The 13,205-nt window shown below is 40.4% G+C and overlaps 1 protein-coding gene across 1 annotated transcript in view; it reads left to right on the top strand.

Moving 5' to 3' along the window:
- Positions 1-2,374: 2,374 nt before the first annotated feature.
- Positions 2,375-13,205, top strand: part of atf6 (activating transcription factor 6) — a 35,401-nt gene continuing 24,570 nt past the window's right edge. The window contains exons 1-7 of the mRNA XM_069679441.1: positions 2,375-2,569; positions 3,413-3,489; positions 3,932-4,010; positions 4,528-4,625; positions 5,377-5,497; positions 5,735-5,938; positions 7,597-7,769. Of these exons, the coding sequence (XP_069535542.1) occupies positions 2,470-2,569; positions 3,413-3,489; positions 3,932-4,010; positions 4,528-4,625; positions 5,377-5,497; positions 5,735-5,938; positions 7,597-7,769 (852 nt within the window). The 5' untranslated portion in view covers positions 2,375-2,469. The remainder of the gene's footprint in view (positions 2,570-3,412; positions 3,490-3,931; positions 4,011-4,527; positions 4,626-5,376; positions 5,498-5,734; positions 5,939-7,596; positions 7,770-13,205) is intronic.

The raw sequence follows: 13,205 nt of genomic DNA, 5'->3' as shown, positions 1-13,205 counted from the left end.
ATAAGAGGCCGGATTGATTGGACGGGAAAACACTTTCGGAATGACGTAGCTTTTGTCCATGCATGTGTGATATATCAAATAGGTGCTTGTCCTGGGTATATTCTATTGACAGGATGTACTGTATCTGTTTCACTGTCAGTTCAAAAACACGAGCGCATTCACTCAGAGAACTAGATCAAATTAAAGCTGCAGTGACATTTGCATGTACTGATCCCGATGATTCATACACTGATTCACCCATCAGGACAAAGTTACACCATCTTTCTTAATTTTTTCGCAACGTTACAAAACCGAGATTCTTGTTATAGGTTGCTTTGATGACTATTCCATGAAATCACCAGAATTTAAAGGCTACTGAAGCAACTTTCACTTCAAAAAAGAATGATAAAGGTTGATGCAGCAGAGGCCAACATATCCTGACTTTTGTGTCTCAAAACTTGGAACCTACACTTCCCACAATGCAACTGTAAATACTCTCTTTGCCAACTTAATACCCATATCCTTCACATATTACGCCTCGTTTGTTACGCAAGGTTTCTTGTTGGGTAATCAGACTTGACAAAACCTGAAGATCCACAAAATACACAGCTGTTTTTAACTTTTATTTTACATTTATTTCTCTTAAAACTAGAACTTAAAATGTAAAATTCAATGATTTATGTCACCACATTAGTAATCTATCTATCTTTCTTTTGTTCTGTCTTTCTTTTATCTCCCTGTGTAAAGCTTTGTAATTGTGCCACATACATACAAGTCACCCACTATAGAAATAGTGTTATAATGACTAACCATAATTCTGTTTTACACAGGATTTGACCTCAAATAGTCTCTATATAAGCCTAAAGGGGGTTAAAAGCCAGAGACTTGCACTCCCTGTCGTGACACTAAAGCACAATTCACATTCACATGTCAGAGTCAGATAAGCCCTATTGAAGCATCTATCCGTCCAGTCCACACCAACAATCCGACCTCTGTTATAGCCGACACTGTCCTCAGAACCATCTGTCCTTTCAGCTCCTCAATGACTGTGGTACAGGAAGTTACAGCTGACAGTAAGACTATCTTCATCAGGCTAATATCCAAAAACAAACCAAACCAGTCAATTAATTAGAAAAACATTCTTTGAATGAATGCTACATTAGAAATGTATATAACTCATATCAAGGATCATATACCCAAAGAGAAATCAGCTTATCAAACTCAACCAATTGTGCTTTTTAAATTCACAACATGTAACAAGCATTAGTGGGAGTTCAGTGTTGTCTGAATGGTTGGTAGACACCCTCCATCCAAGACTATAAACAAGATATAACTTGACAAAAGGAAGTCATATTTAGAGGGCAATCCTTTGCGGTGCCCTCTGAACAGGTAGCCTAAATAATATATCCGGCCAGATACTTATCGCATCCCTAAATCCCTTCGCAGGTGGCTTAACATCGATTCATCTCATTTACATGATGTTGACAACACTCACTGCCATGTTGCCTTTATGACATGTGACATCCGAGTGTGAATGACCCAAAGGGTTTAAAGGCCTGATCCCTTAACAAAGCCAAAAGAACTGATGAAGACCAATAAGTGGGTGTCAAAATCTCTACAGTCAAGAATTTCAGTTCAAAGACATGTTCGTCCAACAGATTCATTACAATTTTGAATTTACACTCCCAATTCAGGATGTACTGACTGACCTTTTCCATCAAAGTAGTCATCATAGTTGGCATGAAGATGGCACTGTTGAAATGTGAGCTTGGTACACTTTCAGTTTGTGTTGATTTTGGTGCCTCCTGTGGACAAAGCCGAATCTCTTATGTTTTTGCTGATTTTATCCTGTACATGCTTAAGTGGTGGTTTTTAACATAAAATCTCATCCTGCTTTCTTTAACAGCCATATCACTCACTTCACCCCGCCAGCTGTTTCGGGCCTCAAAAATAACTTTACAGAAATAATCAATGTTGTTGCTGATAGTCTGGTTTGCTTTTGTAGGTCTTATAGAGTAATCAGAATTTACTTCAGTGTGTTTCATAACCAGCGAAAAACTCCTCACACTAGCTTTAAGCAGCAAAATTATTTCTTAATGGTTCTTAATTAGTCATACGATAAAGTACCACCTTATTCAAAGTATTTCAACTACTTCACCTCCGTTATGTCATGAACTCTGTGACTTCCAAAGACAGGGGTCAACTATATGGAGCACACAAAAACACTTTCTTACCAGATCACCGAGCCCTTGGTACTATCCTGCCACCTCGTGGCCTAGTTAGCAAGCTACATTTCCAAAACTCCAGCTGCGTTCGCTGTTTGACCCATTAGTCCCTCGGTGGCACCCGTAGATTTACGGTAAAGTCAGACGTGTATCTGCGCCTCAAACAGGAAGTGTTCTTCCAACCTGAAAGATGAATAATCCTGTTTGCCATCGCTTGACAGCCACTTGTTTGTCCGAGACAATCTACTAATGAATTCTAAGGAGGATGTCAACCGACTTACCGTTAAACTTCGAAACTCGTCAACAGTATCCTGTGATGGAGAGTGAGACAGGCAACATCTCTATCGACCAGGGGGGAGAGTGGGGTAAGCGTCGGTTAAATACAATTTCTAGAGGGTCTCACACGGGGAGGCAGGGTGAGATACAGCGTTAGCTCGGAACTTGTTGAGGTAGTAGACAATAGGTGCCTCTAAAACACTATTTGTGTGAAGTTTGTCATTTCAATAACACTCTTACAAACGTCTGAGGTTGATTTGATTCTTTACAAACAGTTAGCATTAGCTTAGGCTAGCTGGGAATGATGTGATGATGTAACCTGCTATCCCCCTGGACGTAATGTAAATGCTAAGCAGTTATGCTGAAAAGACGATATACGTACTTGTTTTTATTTTAATGCTTTAATGCCGTAATTCAAGATTTGTTAATATTTTGAAAAATGAATGAATGGCACATTCATTGAAATATGGCCCAATATTTTTCACCCTTTCTAAGCAGTAGTGTTGCCATTTCTAAACTTGATAGCTATTATTCTTAAACTTATGATTACCATTATAATAAATACTTATTTTAATCATTCAAATAATATTGATAATAACTCACCATTGTGGAAAGTTTTATTTTATAATTATTTGTACATTATTTATTTGTAATGCTTTTTTGAACAATTTCGTTTGTCTTTGTTTTGTTTGTCATTTTCTGTTTGTATTTTTGTGAATTGCTTTTATATGCTGTACCTACATTGTGGTTGTTCTTTGGTTGTTGTTGTTGTTAATAGTCATATTATTTTTGTATGTAGTTACTTGAACAAGTGTCTCATTATAGTTCCTGAACTGAAATCAACTTTTAAACATAGTTTAAACATACATTCAGAATATTGTTGCATAACTATCTAGTTCAAATAAACTTGATGTATGCTTGTTGTTACACAGACATTAGCCTGTTTGATGAGCTAGAACATCTGGGAGACGCAGATGAGCTGCTTGAGGCCCTGGAGAATGCTGTATATGTGAGTAACTCATCGTCTCATTATGCAAATGTTGGCTGTCAACTGAAACTGTTAGTATCACACACACAAAAAAAACGGCAATAGGGACTGTGACCACCAAAGCATGCAAAACATTTGTTAACAGTCTTTCAAGGCTGGAATACAGGTGCAACATTAGCTAACTTGGTAGTACAGGTTTTTATGTAAGGTACGTGACACAAATAGCTTCACCCCACTTTACTTGTGTAGCTGTCAGACATACTGTAGACAGCAGCAAGAACTGATTTATTGATTTATTCGATTGATTATTTACTGTTTCTGACTTCAGAACTTGGCAGAAATGCATGATTATTACATATGAATAATTCTGTGCACATTGCTTTGACTGTTGATCAGACTGGGCTTTTTTCCAATAAGCATTATTATTTCTGTCGTTTTGAAAAGTATGTGTTTGGTTTCTCAGACCAGCGAGGGTCCAGACCTGGACTTTGATATCGACATACCACTGTGGAATCAAGGAGACACATGCAGCACCTGCACAGGTACGAAAACACATGCAGCTGCAACCAACAATTACTCTTATATCATTTAATCTGCAAAACGCAAACACTCTTCCTTTGATATCTTAAGATATAATGCAAATGTTTGCGATTCACTGATTTGCAAATTGGTTAACAATTATTTTTTTGATTGAATAATCATGCAAAATGCTAATTGATCTGTTTAAACGAGTCTCACATTTTTAATATAAATAACTTTTGAATTAAAAATGTTCTTTCTTTTTTTCTTAATTAACCTTCCTCTCAGAATGTAAAATCTGTCTTTGTTTCTTGAATGTGGGAAATTATCACCAAATATAACTCAGCAGACTTGCACGTGTTCTGCTTAATGATTGACTTGTACAGCTAAGCTTAAAATGTGTATTTATGGGAAACAGTGGTCAATGAATAAAGGGTATAAAAAGGGTATATTGTTCAGTTTAAAGAATATTAAAGCACATTCACCAGTGCTGATAAGACTTCATGCATAACATATTTCTCTTTGTCCTTGTGTTTCCAGATGGTGAGGTGAGCGTGGACTCCCTGTCACCTGCCCACACTCTGAGCTCTGTCCCCTCTCCCTCCTCTGTGGAAGCTCTGTCCCCATACTCCTTACTAGTAAGTCACTGTTTTCAACTCTTTGTCCTTCTCAGTTTTTGGCATTTGAGTGCTATTTCCAATGCAAATTTTACCATTGCTCTTGGTTGTGAGGATTTGCATATGTGTCCTTCTTGGTGCAGAGTTTTCATCCAGATGGTGTCCAAACACTGACAGCTGCTCTTTGCTTGTGTATAGATACACGCACACACACTCTGGAGACTTTTATTAACTATAGCCTTAAACACCTTGTCACAGTAATAATTTGCTGCCCGTCTGAGCTGTGTCCCGCCCCCTCGTTAAATAAAAGGTGCTGACAACTTTAGCCACATTAGCATAATTTAGCAGGCAGATGTTTTCGCTGTGTGTCAAAACAAGGGCCAGGGTTACATCTTCGTCTGGCCGCATCACCGTCTGCACACGTATGTCTGCTAACTGAATCACCCTGACTGAATCCAAGGACACATTTGTCTACAAGAGACTTTGAACATTGACAAGGACACTTGATTCATATTTCATTTGATGTGTGTCACTGCACAGCAGACACTGAAACAAAAGCACATAAACGGACATTCCCACCAATGTTAAACAGAGCAAAGAAACACATTTTGTCAGACAGTGTCCTCAGCTTTCTTGTGAAATTTCTTGATGTCTGATGCAATTGCATGCAAGCATCATTATCCCAAAGCAACTCTCAAGTCATGTTTTCATTTGATGCCTGTTAAGTTTAGCACAGTGCGTTTATAAGAGTCTTCTCTTCCTCTCCATCCAGGATGAGGCCCTGTCTCCACAGTCGCAGCTCTCTCCTGTTTCAGTCTGCTCAGAGTCCAGTGGCTTCTCTGTCTCTCCCCCAGCTAAGAAAGCTCCAAAGAGGACCAGCCAGGCCGCACGAGGTGAGGCTTTTTTAAGATGTTGTCTATATTTGCTCTCTTTGTCCAAAAACCAGGGGAATTTCTGAACCACACTAGACGTCACAGAATTCTGGCCTGTAATCAACCATACAAAGACAGACAGAATAATTTTACCCTGTAACTGTAATTACAAAATTCCTCACCTGTCTTTTCTTATATTTTCATAAGTCCTATTTCCTTATCTTACTCCTTCCTCCCCCTCCCCCTCACAAACACCAGTCAAACAAGCTCAGCCAAACAAGAGGCCGATTCAGATCGGCCCGAAGGTCTCCATCCAGCCAAAACCGCTGATTACAGCTGTGCCATTGGCTCATGCAGCAGCTCCCCTGCAGGCAAAGACAATCATCATCCAGCCCCTGCAGACCACCGTGCTGCCTGTGGTCAAACAAGCTCCAGTCAGCATCCAACCAGCGCCCCCTCCAGGTCAGAGCTCACACTGCAGCATATTTAGACTCTTTCCTCCTATCAGACTGTATTGCATCAGAAAAGTACATGCAGCAGTACGTTCTTTAGTTAGAGTATTTTATTATTTATCTTCATTTAGAGCTAAGATTGTATTTGCTGTGTTTGTCATCTCTGTTCATTTTGTTTGCAGTTCTTGCTTAGAAAAAGATTTAATTGTGGGTCTTTGCCAGCAGATGGTGCTTTAACCTCAGTTTTAACTCTTTAGAGATCTTCAGTCCTCTCTGTCGCACTCTGCTCTGCCTTTTTGTACAACAATTTTTAAGTAAATCGGACTTTAAGATGTTGGATGTTTACTTTTTGTATCCAAAATATTTCCACACGTGGACAATGTTGGGAATCAGCCATCATAAATACACAATTAAGGAAGTTTATTTCATAACCAACTCGTAAACCAAGTAATGTTTTTGGTCTGCAGAGTGTTTTTGTGTGTTTTATTATCATGTTATTTTGTGGTTTAGCCTGCCCGGTTTAGCAGCCCGGTCATCTATGTGTATTACATCAGCAAGCACCTAGGCCAATGTAAATACTTGTGTCATTGTGTGGGACCCGAGTGGGTGGAGTATCCGACCTCTCTTTACTTGAATTTGAGCTTGGCTCTCCTGTCTGTCTGGTTATAGCCAACGGGCAGATGGCTGGAGCCAAGATATCCAAGTTTAGGATCCCAGATGGAAGACGAGTCAAGTCTGCTCAGCGTTTTAGGTCGCTTTGGTTTAAGATCTCAGCAGTACTCAGCTTAGGAGTGAGACCCACGCTTTGAATTGAAAGACAGACATTGGAGATATTACAGCTGAGTTAACTTTTTATAGAGTCGGACTTGGGCCGTCACATACAGGCTGACAGGTTTTCACAAGTTGTTTAATGTCTTTTGACTTTGATCATCATGAATTCTTCTTACAGATTTTCAGCTTGGGCACCAGACACAGCGTTGGCTCCACACACTCATAAGCTGCGCTGGCTAACACTTCTATAAAATGAGCTCTGACAGCTTGTTTAGTATCACTGCTGAAGGCTGCTGGGTCATTTTAAAGAATGGTTCCTGGCACAGGCTTACTCTGAAGGGTGGGCCACCCTCTGGGAGGCTCCTGTGTTAACAGGACATTTATAAACAATGACACTATACTGAGGTTGTGCTAGTTTCTCTCTCTCAGCTTATAGTCCCTTTTGAACACGGGCACACGTGCACGTTTATGCGTGTTTATTCACATAAAACTCACACACAGCTTGGTTTGGAATGTGGAAGTTTAAGACCACAGGTCAAGGTAGTAAGCATCTTCTCCACCTGTACTTTAAATGCAGAGAGCCCCGTTAAAGACAAGGGGTTAATAGAGGTCACAAAGGTAAAGGGGGGTTCAAGGAGCCGGGCTGTACCATCTGCAGCAGGAGGCTCTTTCAAGCGCAGCATGATGCAGCTGGAATATTAGATTATATTTAGACTTTCTATATATGGCACAATACAAGTGGGATGTAAACAAAAGCGCAAACATAATAACAGACTGACAGACACATAATCACAGCTTTAGCGGCGTCAACATTAATCAGCGCTAATCGCACAGTAAAAATATGATTATAGGACAGCTCAGACCTGTAATTTGACAATCTGTATGCCTCTCTTTCAGGGCGTCCCATAGTTTTGTCTCAGCCAAGCCAGGTGCTGCAGATCCAGACACAGACACAGACCATCACCAGCAATGTGGTCGCCATGCCAACGCTCAGCCAGGACAGGACCGTCCCTGTCGCCGCTCCTCCGGTGGTCCATGTCACGCTGCGATCCCCTTCCTCAGATGATGACGTGAGTCCCGCCCCCGCGCTCTTCATCACACAAGTTTCCCTGTGTGTTAAACTGTTGAACTACAATGAGGCTGGAACACAGAGGGGTGTAGAAGAGATGAGTCATGCAAAAGAATGAAACCTCCTATAGGGGATTAAATACAGAAATAGAACTGGCAGGCATTTAAAGAAATGTTTCATATTCTTGATTTATTGAAGTTGACAAAATGTTGGGTTGAATGTGAACTGCAGTGGGCACTGATGCAACGTTTTCACAAGTCTGGCTGATTTACTGCAGGCAGAATTCTCCACCCTCCAACTTTCCGTGGGAATATTTATTGTGTGTGTTATTATAGTGGATTGCACCCAGAGGTGCTGCCATTCACACATCTTTCTGTGTACGTTGTCAATATCAACATAACGTTAAAAACGTGTTTTGATCAAGTGTCTGAAATTGTTTTCAGACCATTCACTTTCCCTCGGTTGGTTACACCCAACATGGTCTCGAGGGGACTCCCATCTGTTTTTCTTTGGTTACACGTCTAACAAGTTCGAGGTTGTTTACTGAGAAATCCAGTCAGTAAATACAGGTACATACTGGAAGTTAAGCGGTGCAATGTTCCCAAACCTCATTTGTCTTTAATGGATATCTGATTGCACAAACAAAATGTCAAACACAAGATCATGAACGTCCTTGTAAAACATTGTGTCTGTGCACACATGGCTCCCATTAATACCACCGTGATCTGTCCGCTAGTTGGCTTGCTTTCTCTCTCGTGTAGAAATGTGTCACTAACATGCTCTCCTGAAAGTCAGGTTGTTGCCCACCAGCAGGCTTTTTATCAGGCGAGGCGAGGCAAGTTTATTTATATAGCTCAATTTGTATTAATAGAAAATTGAAAGTGTTTTTATAAAGCATAAAAAGCTGGTATTAATCACTACAAAGCTCTGAGAAAAGAGGTGATCTGCCCTTCTTTATTGGTTTTAGTGAGGACCGGGGCAGGGAAATTTTGAATAAGCCGCAGCTGTTGGATGGACGTTTTACAGAGACCTGTAAAGACACTATTACAGTAATCAAGTCTACTAAAATCAAAAGCATGAACAAGTTTCCCTGAGTCTTGTTGAGGCGTGAGACCTTTAGTTGTTGCTGTATTTTAAAGTGGTAGTTGGATGATTTTGTTGGACAAAATTTAAACTTTTACAGTTGTGTTTGTGTGCAGCTCCATGCTCATGATTAGCACCGTGGGCGTGCACCACATGCCCTATGACTTTGTGGTTGCCGTGTTCACATGAAGTCTGGATCCAGTCCAACATAAACTCTCACATTTGACCCTATTTATAGTATTCATTTTGATTTTACAAACCATTAACTTTAATTTCTGTGTAAAATATGAAAGAAAGTGTTGAAGAAAAAAAGACGTATTCCTTTTTTTTTGAGTTAATGATGGTGAATGTCTTTTTCCACTCTGAAGCAAAGGTAATTACACTGTTTGGACTATGTCAGTCCGTACACATGCAAACGATGCCTCTTTAAGTGAATAAGTGATGTTTTTTGTGATTAATTATGTGTAACTCTTGTTCTCGTAAAAGAGACACATCTGTTTGGTCTTTATTTGAAAGATGCGTGTTATGTAATTGCAGTTCAGACAGTGTAAACGGTGGATGTTGCTTCCCATGTGGATGAAGTCGGGCGGATACTTCTGTGCGTTGCGTTCAGGGGTGATGTCAGGACAGCTGCAGTAAACAGAAGACGCATGCACAAACACACAAATTGAACACAATCTCTCCTCATTTTCAGTAAAATGCAGTGATTTCTTTTAGATCTGTGTAATGACAACAGCACAGCACAGGTCAGTACAGAATTTGCAGGGATTATTATAAGATGCTTTTAATTGCAGTAGGGACTTCCCCGGAGATTTAAAGTTAATAAAAAACTCAATTACAGCAGGTTATCTGCGTGTTATAAGCTTGTGGTCTCAATAAACGCTCCCCATCTTCTGTGTGTGCTTTTCTCATTTTGAGTGGGAGAGACCTGGGGCTAGTTTGCTAGCCTGTGTTTCTGATTCTCTTCTCTTTGTTGCTTAAACAAGCTACAAATGCATCCATTGCAAAGTCGGAGAGCTGTCGTGACTTTCAGCAACTTCACTGCTGTTTCAGACTTCGGCCCTCCTCTGTTTTGTCTTATTTTTGGGGGGGGGGGGGGGGGGGGGGGCATGACTCCCACATAACTCGTGTTTCCCATGAGCCATGGAGCTCACACTGACGTGGCAGGGAAGTTGCAGAAATGCGGCACTGTTTATCAGGGTTGCTTTTTTAATTCGAAGGGACCATATGTTTGACATTTGTGGAATCATTCGCAATGATTTCTGTGGTGACACTGTGAAGACTGAAGGAAATTATATCCCATTTATGTCTGTCATCATCTTACACTGTTGGATAATCAAGGCTGCACAAAAATCATCAGTCACAACGTCGATGTTCTATTTGACATATTTCTTCCATTTATTTTGACATGAACAATCTTTTCCATCAGCTTTTTTAAAGATAAACCTCTTAAATTGAAAAAGTTATTGTTGATTGGGGCGCTGGTTTAGTTCAGTGGGTAGAGCAGGCGTCACATATACAGAGGCTACAGTCCTCGACACAGCAGGCCCTCTCGCATGTCATCCCCCAACTCTTCCTGTCTCTCTTCAGCTGTCCTATAAATAAAGGCAAATAAAGGCTTATCTATCAATGGTAACAGTTGACCTGTGGTTGTGGAAATAGACAACCCTAAAAAGGGGCCTGAGAGGAACTTGTCCAATCATCACAGGGATAATCAAGCCTCTTGCCAGACTTTAAGAACAGGAATTTCACAGCCCGGAGGCCAGAACAAACGCACCTCTCAGCCATTTGTCAAGCTCACCAAGTCAATAAAGTTAACAGTAGCCTATACTGTATATGTTTGATTAAAGGGGCGGGACTGTTTTTTTTTTTTTGAGCGGAGACCAACATTTATTTCTCGGGAGAAAAAGTGTTTTAAAAGATGTTTAATTGAAGGTTGAAAAAAATATTTGACCTGAGCTGAAAAATATGACTTGAAATTAGTTTTATTCAAGTTTGCTAAATGACCGAAGTGTTAATTATAATGATAATAATGATAAATGGCAAATAACACTTCCACTAGTAGAGAAGAGTTAAAGTCAGCGACTCACACTCAAACAGCAATATCTGTCTAAAGCTAGCTTCCCACAGTTAGCATTATTATTAGCCACCAGAAGCTACTGCTCATAGCAACTTGAGTAAATACTACATAAGTAAGGGTCTGTTTTAATGCGTGTGAATTGAGCTTTACATCTGTAAGAATATGTCTATTCATCTCTTAAAAGTTACATAGCTTGGCTTTAAATGTACTTTAGAGTTGTTTCCGTGGCCCACCAAGAAGCTCTCAAGCCGTGTCTCGCTTTGTGTGTGTGTGTGCGTGTGTGTGTGTGTGCGTGCGCGCCAGTGTTCGGACAAGCAGCTGTGTTCACTTTATAAGCTCACTGTGGTTTGGCTGCAGCACAGTGCTGGACCTGGTGGGCTGTGTAAAATGCCTGTTAAAGATGGCATGCTAGTGCCAGGTGTTACTACTACATGTTGCATCTACAGTATCTCTGTGTGTGTCTCTGTTCGTGTTCACTGTGCTGTATTTTGGGTTCGAGCTGGGTTATATAAGCCAGGGCGTTAAACGGCTGCTAACGATTACATGCTTCAGACAGGTGTTGTGCATGATGGAGGTTTTGCGACAGCTGTAAACAGCCATCAGGGATTGGGTCACTGTAATGTAAGAGCTCCTACACAGCCAAGGACTTAGCTGTGTGTTTGTGTTTGTGTATTTGTGTGTGTCATTTCGTTCTAGACTGAAAACCATATTTCGTCTGGAATTGCAGGTCTCACCAAACTCCTGCATTGATGGATTTGGAGGTCCTTTGTGCTTTCCTGGGGTCTCTTCTAACAAAGAAGATGATGCACTCTCATATTTTTTCATTGGTTTTTTAACAGTGTCTTAGGGGTGGGACAAAATATAGATGCTGCAATGTATCGTCATCCTGACTCGTGCGATACAATTATTGATAGGCTGATGCCAAGTATTGATATTTGAATTTAAGATTTGATAATGATATTTGAATATATGATGCTCTAAATAGTAGAGATAGACCGATATGTTTTTTTCAGGGCCGATACCGATACCGATTATTAGTAGTCAAGGAGGCCGATAACCGATATTTGGAGCCGATATTCATTTGCAGTAAAAGTGAAAATATTGGCGTCAAAATTTTGAATAATACAAACTCCAACACTTTACTTTGTTTAAATGCCTTTAAGCATATGTTTATTAAACAAACAAACAAAAAGTGCAGGGAGTTCCCAGGGTCAGCAGCATCTCTTATAAAGTTAACTGAAAATTTAAATAAATAAATAACTTTTATAAAGTAAATAAAACAAAGTTAAATAAAATTTGCAAAGAAACTTTTTCTCCTTTCTGCCATGTGTGTGAGCACTCTGCATGCACAGCTTTCACTGCTGATTGGCTGTTACCCGTCCCATGGCTCTGCGTGTAACCAATCAGTGCTGTGGGTGGGATGCAATGCTGGAGACAGAGTAGTGACTGCAGACAGAGAGGCGCGACTGCATCAGAGCCAAAATAACCCAGTTTAAAATTGATCTCTTATCGGCCGTCGGATTTAAAAAAAAAAAAAAAAAAAAAGGCCGTTGCCGATATGCGTCAAAATGCCGATAATCGCTCTATCCCTACTAAACAGATTTCCCTGCGATTTTGATTCACTGCATCACTACTTCGTGACTCCTCACGGTTAAATTAATCAATAAATCATTTGACGTGTTCTCCCTCGTCTTTAATCTCATTTCTTCGTCACCACATCTCATTTTATTGTTATGTGTAAAAATCAACAGCAGGAAAACTTCAGTGTTTGGCTCGGAAGTAAAAACCCTGTAAGAGTGAATTTTATGTTCCGTTGCGTCCTTTAAAAAATCGCCACTTCCTCCAATAACAGTCGCCTAAATGCAGCCTCAAGACATCAGTAGACTGGAAAAACGTGCTCTATTGCTTTTGCTTTGCACCAACATGTTCAAACCCCACCACTTGCAACAGTCTCACTTAAGTACTTTGTCGATTTAAAATGGAGATTTAGGGAAATGTGCCTTAAGCGTGAACTGCCATACAAAGCAACCGTTATAAGTCAACCTCACAGCTTCACGGTTATTTCACCTGTGGAAAGCATGCCACAGTTAAAGGTGTTTATGACCTTAAGTAAAATCAGGACACGTTTTCACCCGAGCTTGTAAAACTCCCCTCCCATTTGGAGAGGTTAATGGTTCATCACACACTTCCTCCTGGAGTAACCCTTTGGATGCTGAAAGAGTAGAGGCTCAACAGTAGTGTGACAGTGAGGCATGCTGGGATCTGTTTTGCTTC

The sequence above is a fragment of the Semicossyphus pulcher genome, unplaced genomic scaffold (assembly GCF_022749685.1).
Source record: "Semicossyphus pulcher isolate SPU_LCO1_2020_fin unplaced genomic scaffold, fSemPul1.0.p SCAF_4, whole genome shotgun sequence".
NCBI lineage: Eukaryota > Metazoa > Chordata > Actinopteri > Labriformes > Labridae > Semicossyphus > Semicossyphus pulcher.
This window is presented reverse-complemented; position numbering and strand designations above follow the sequence as displayed.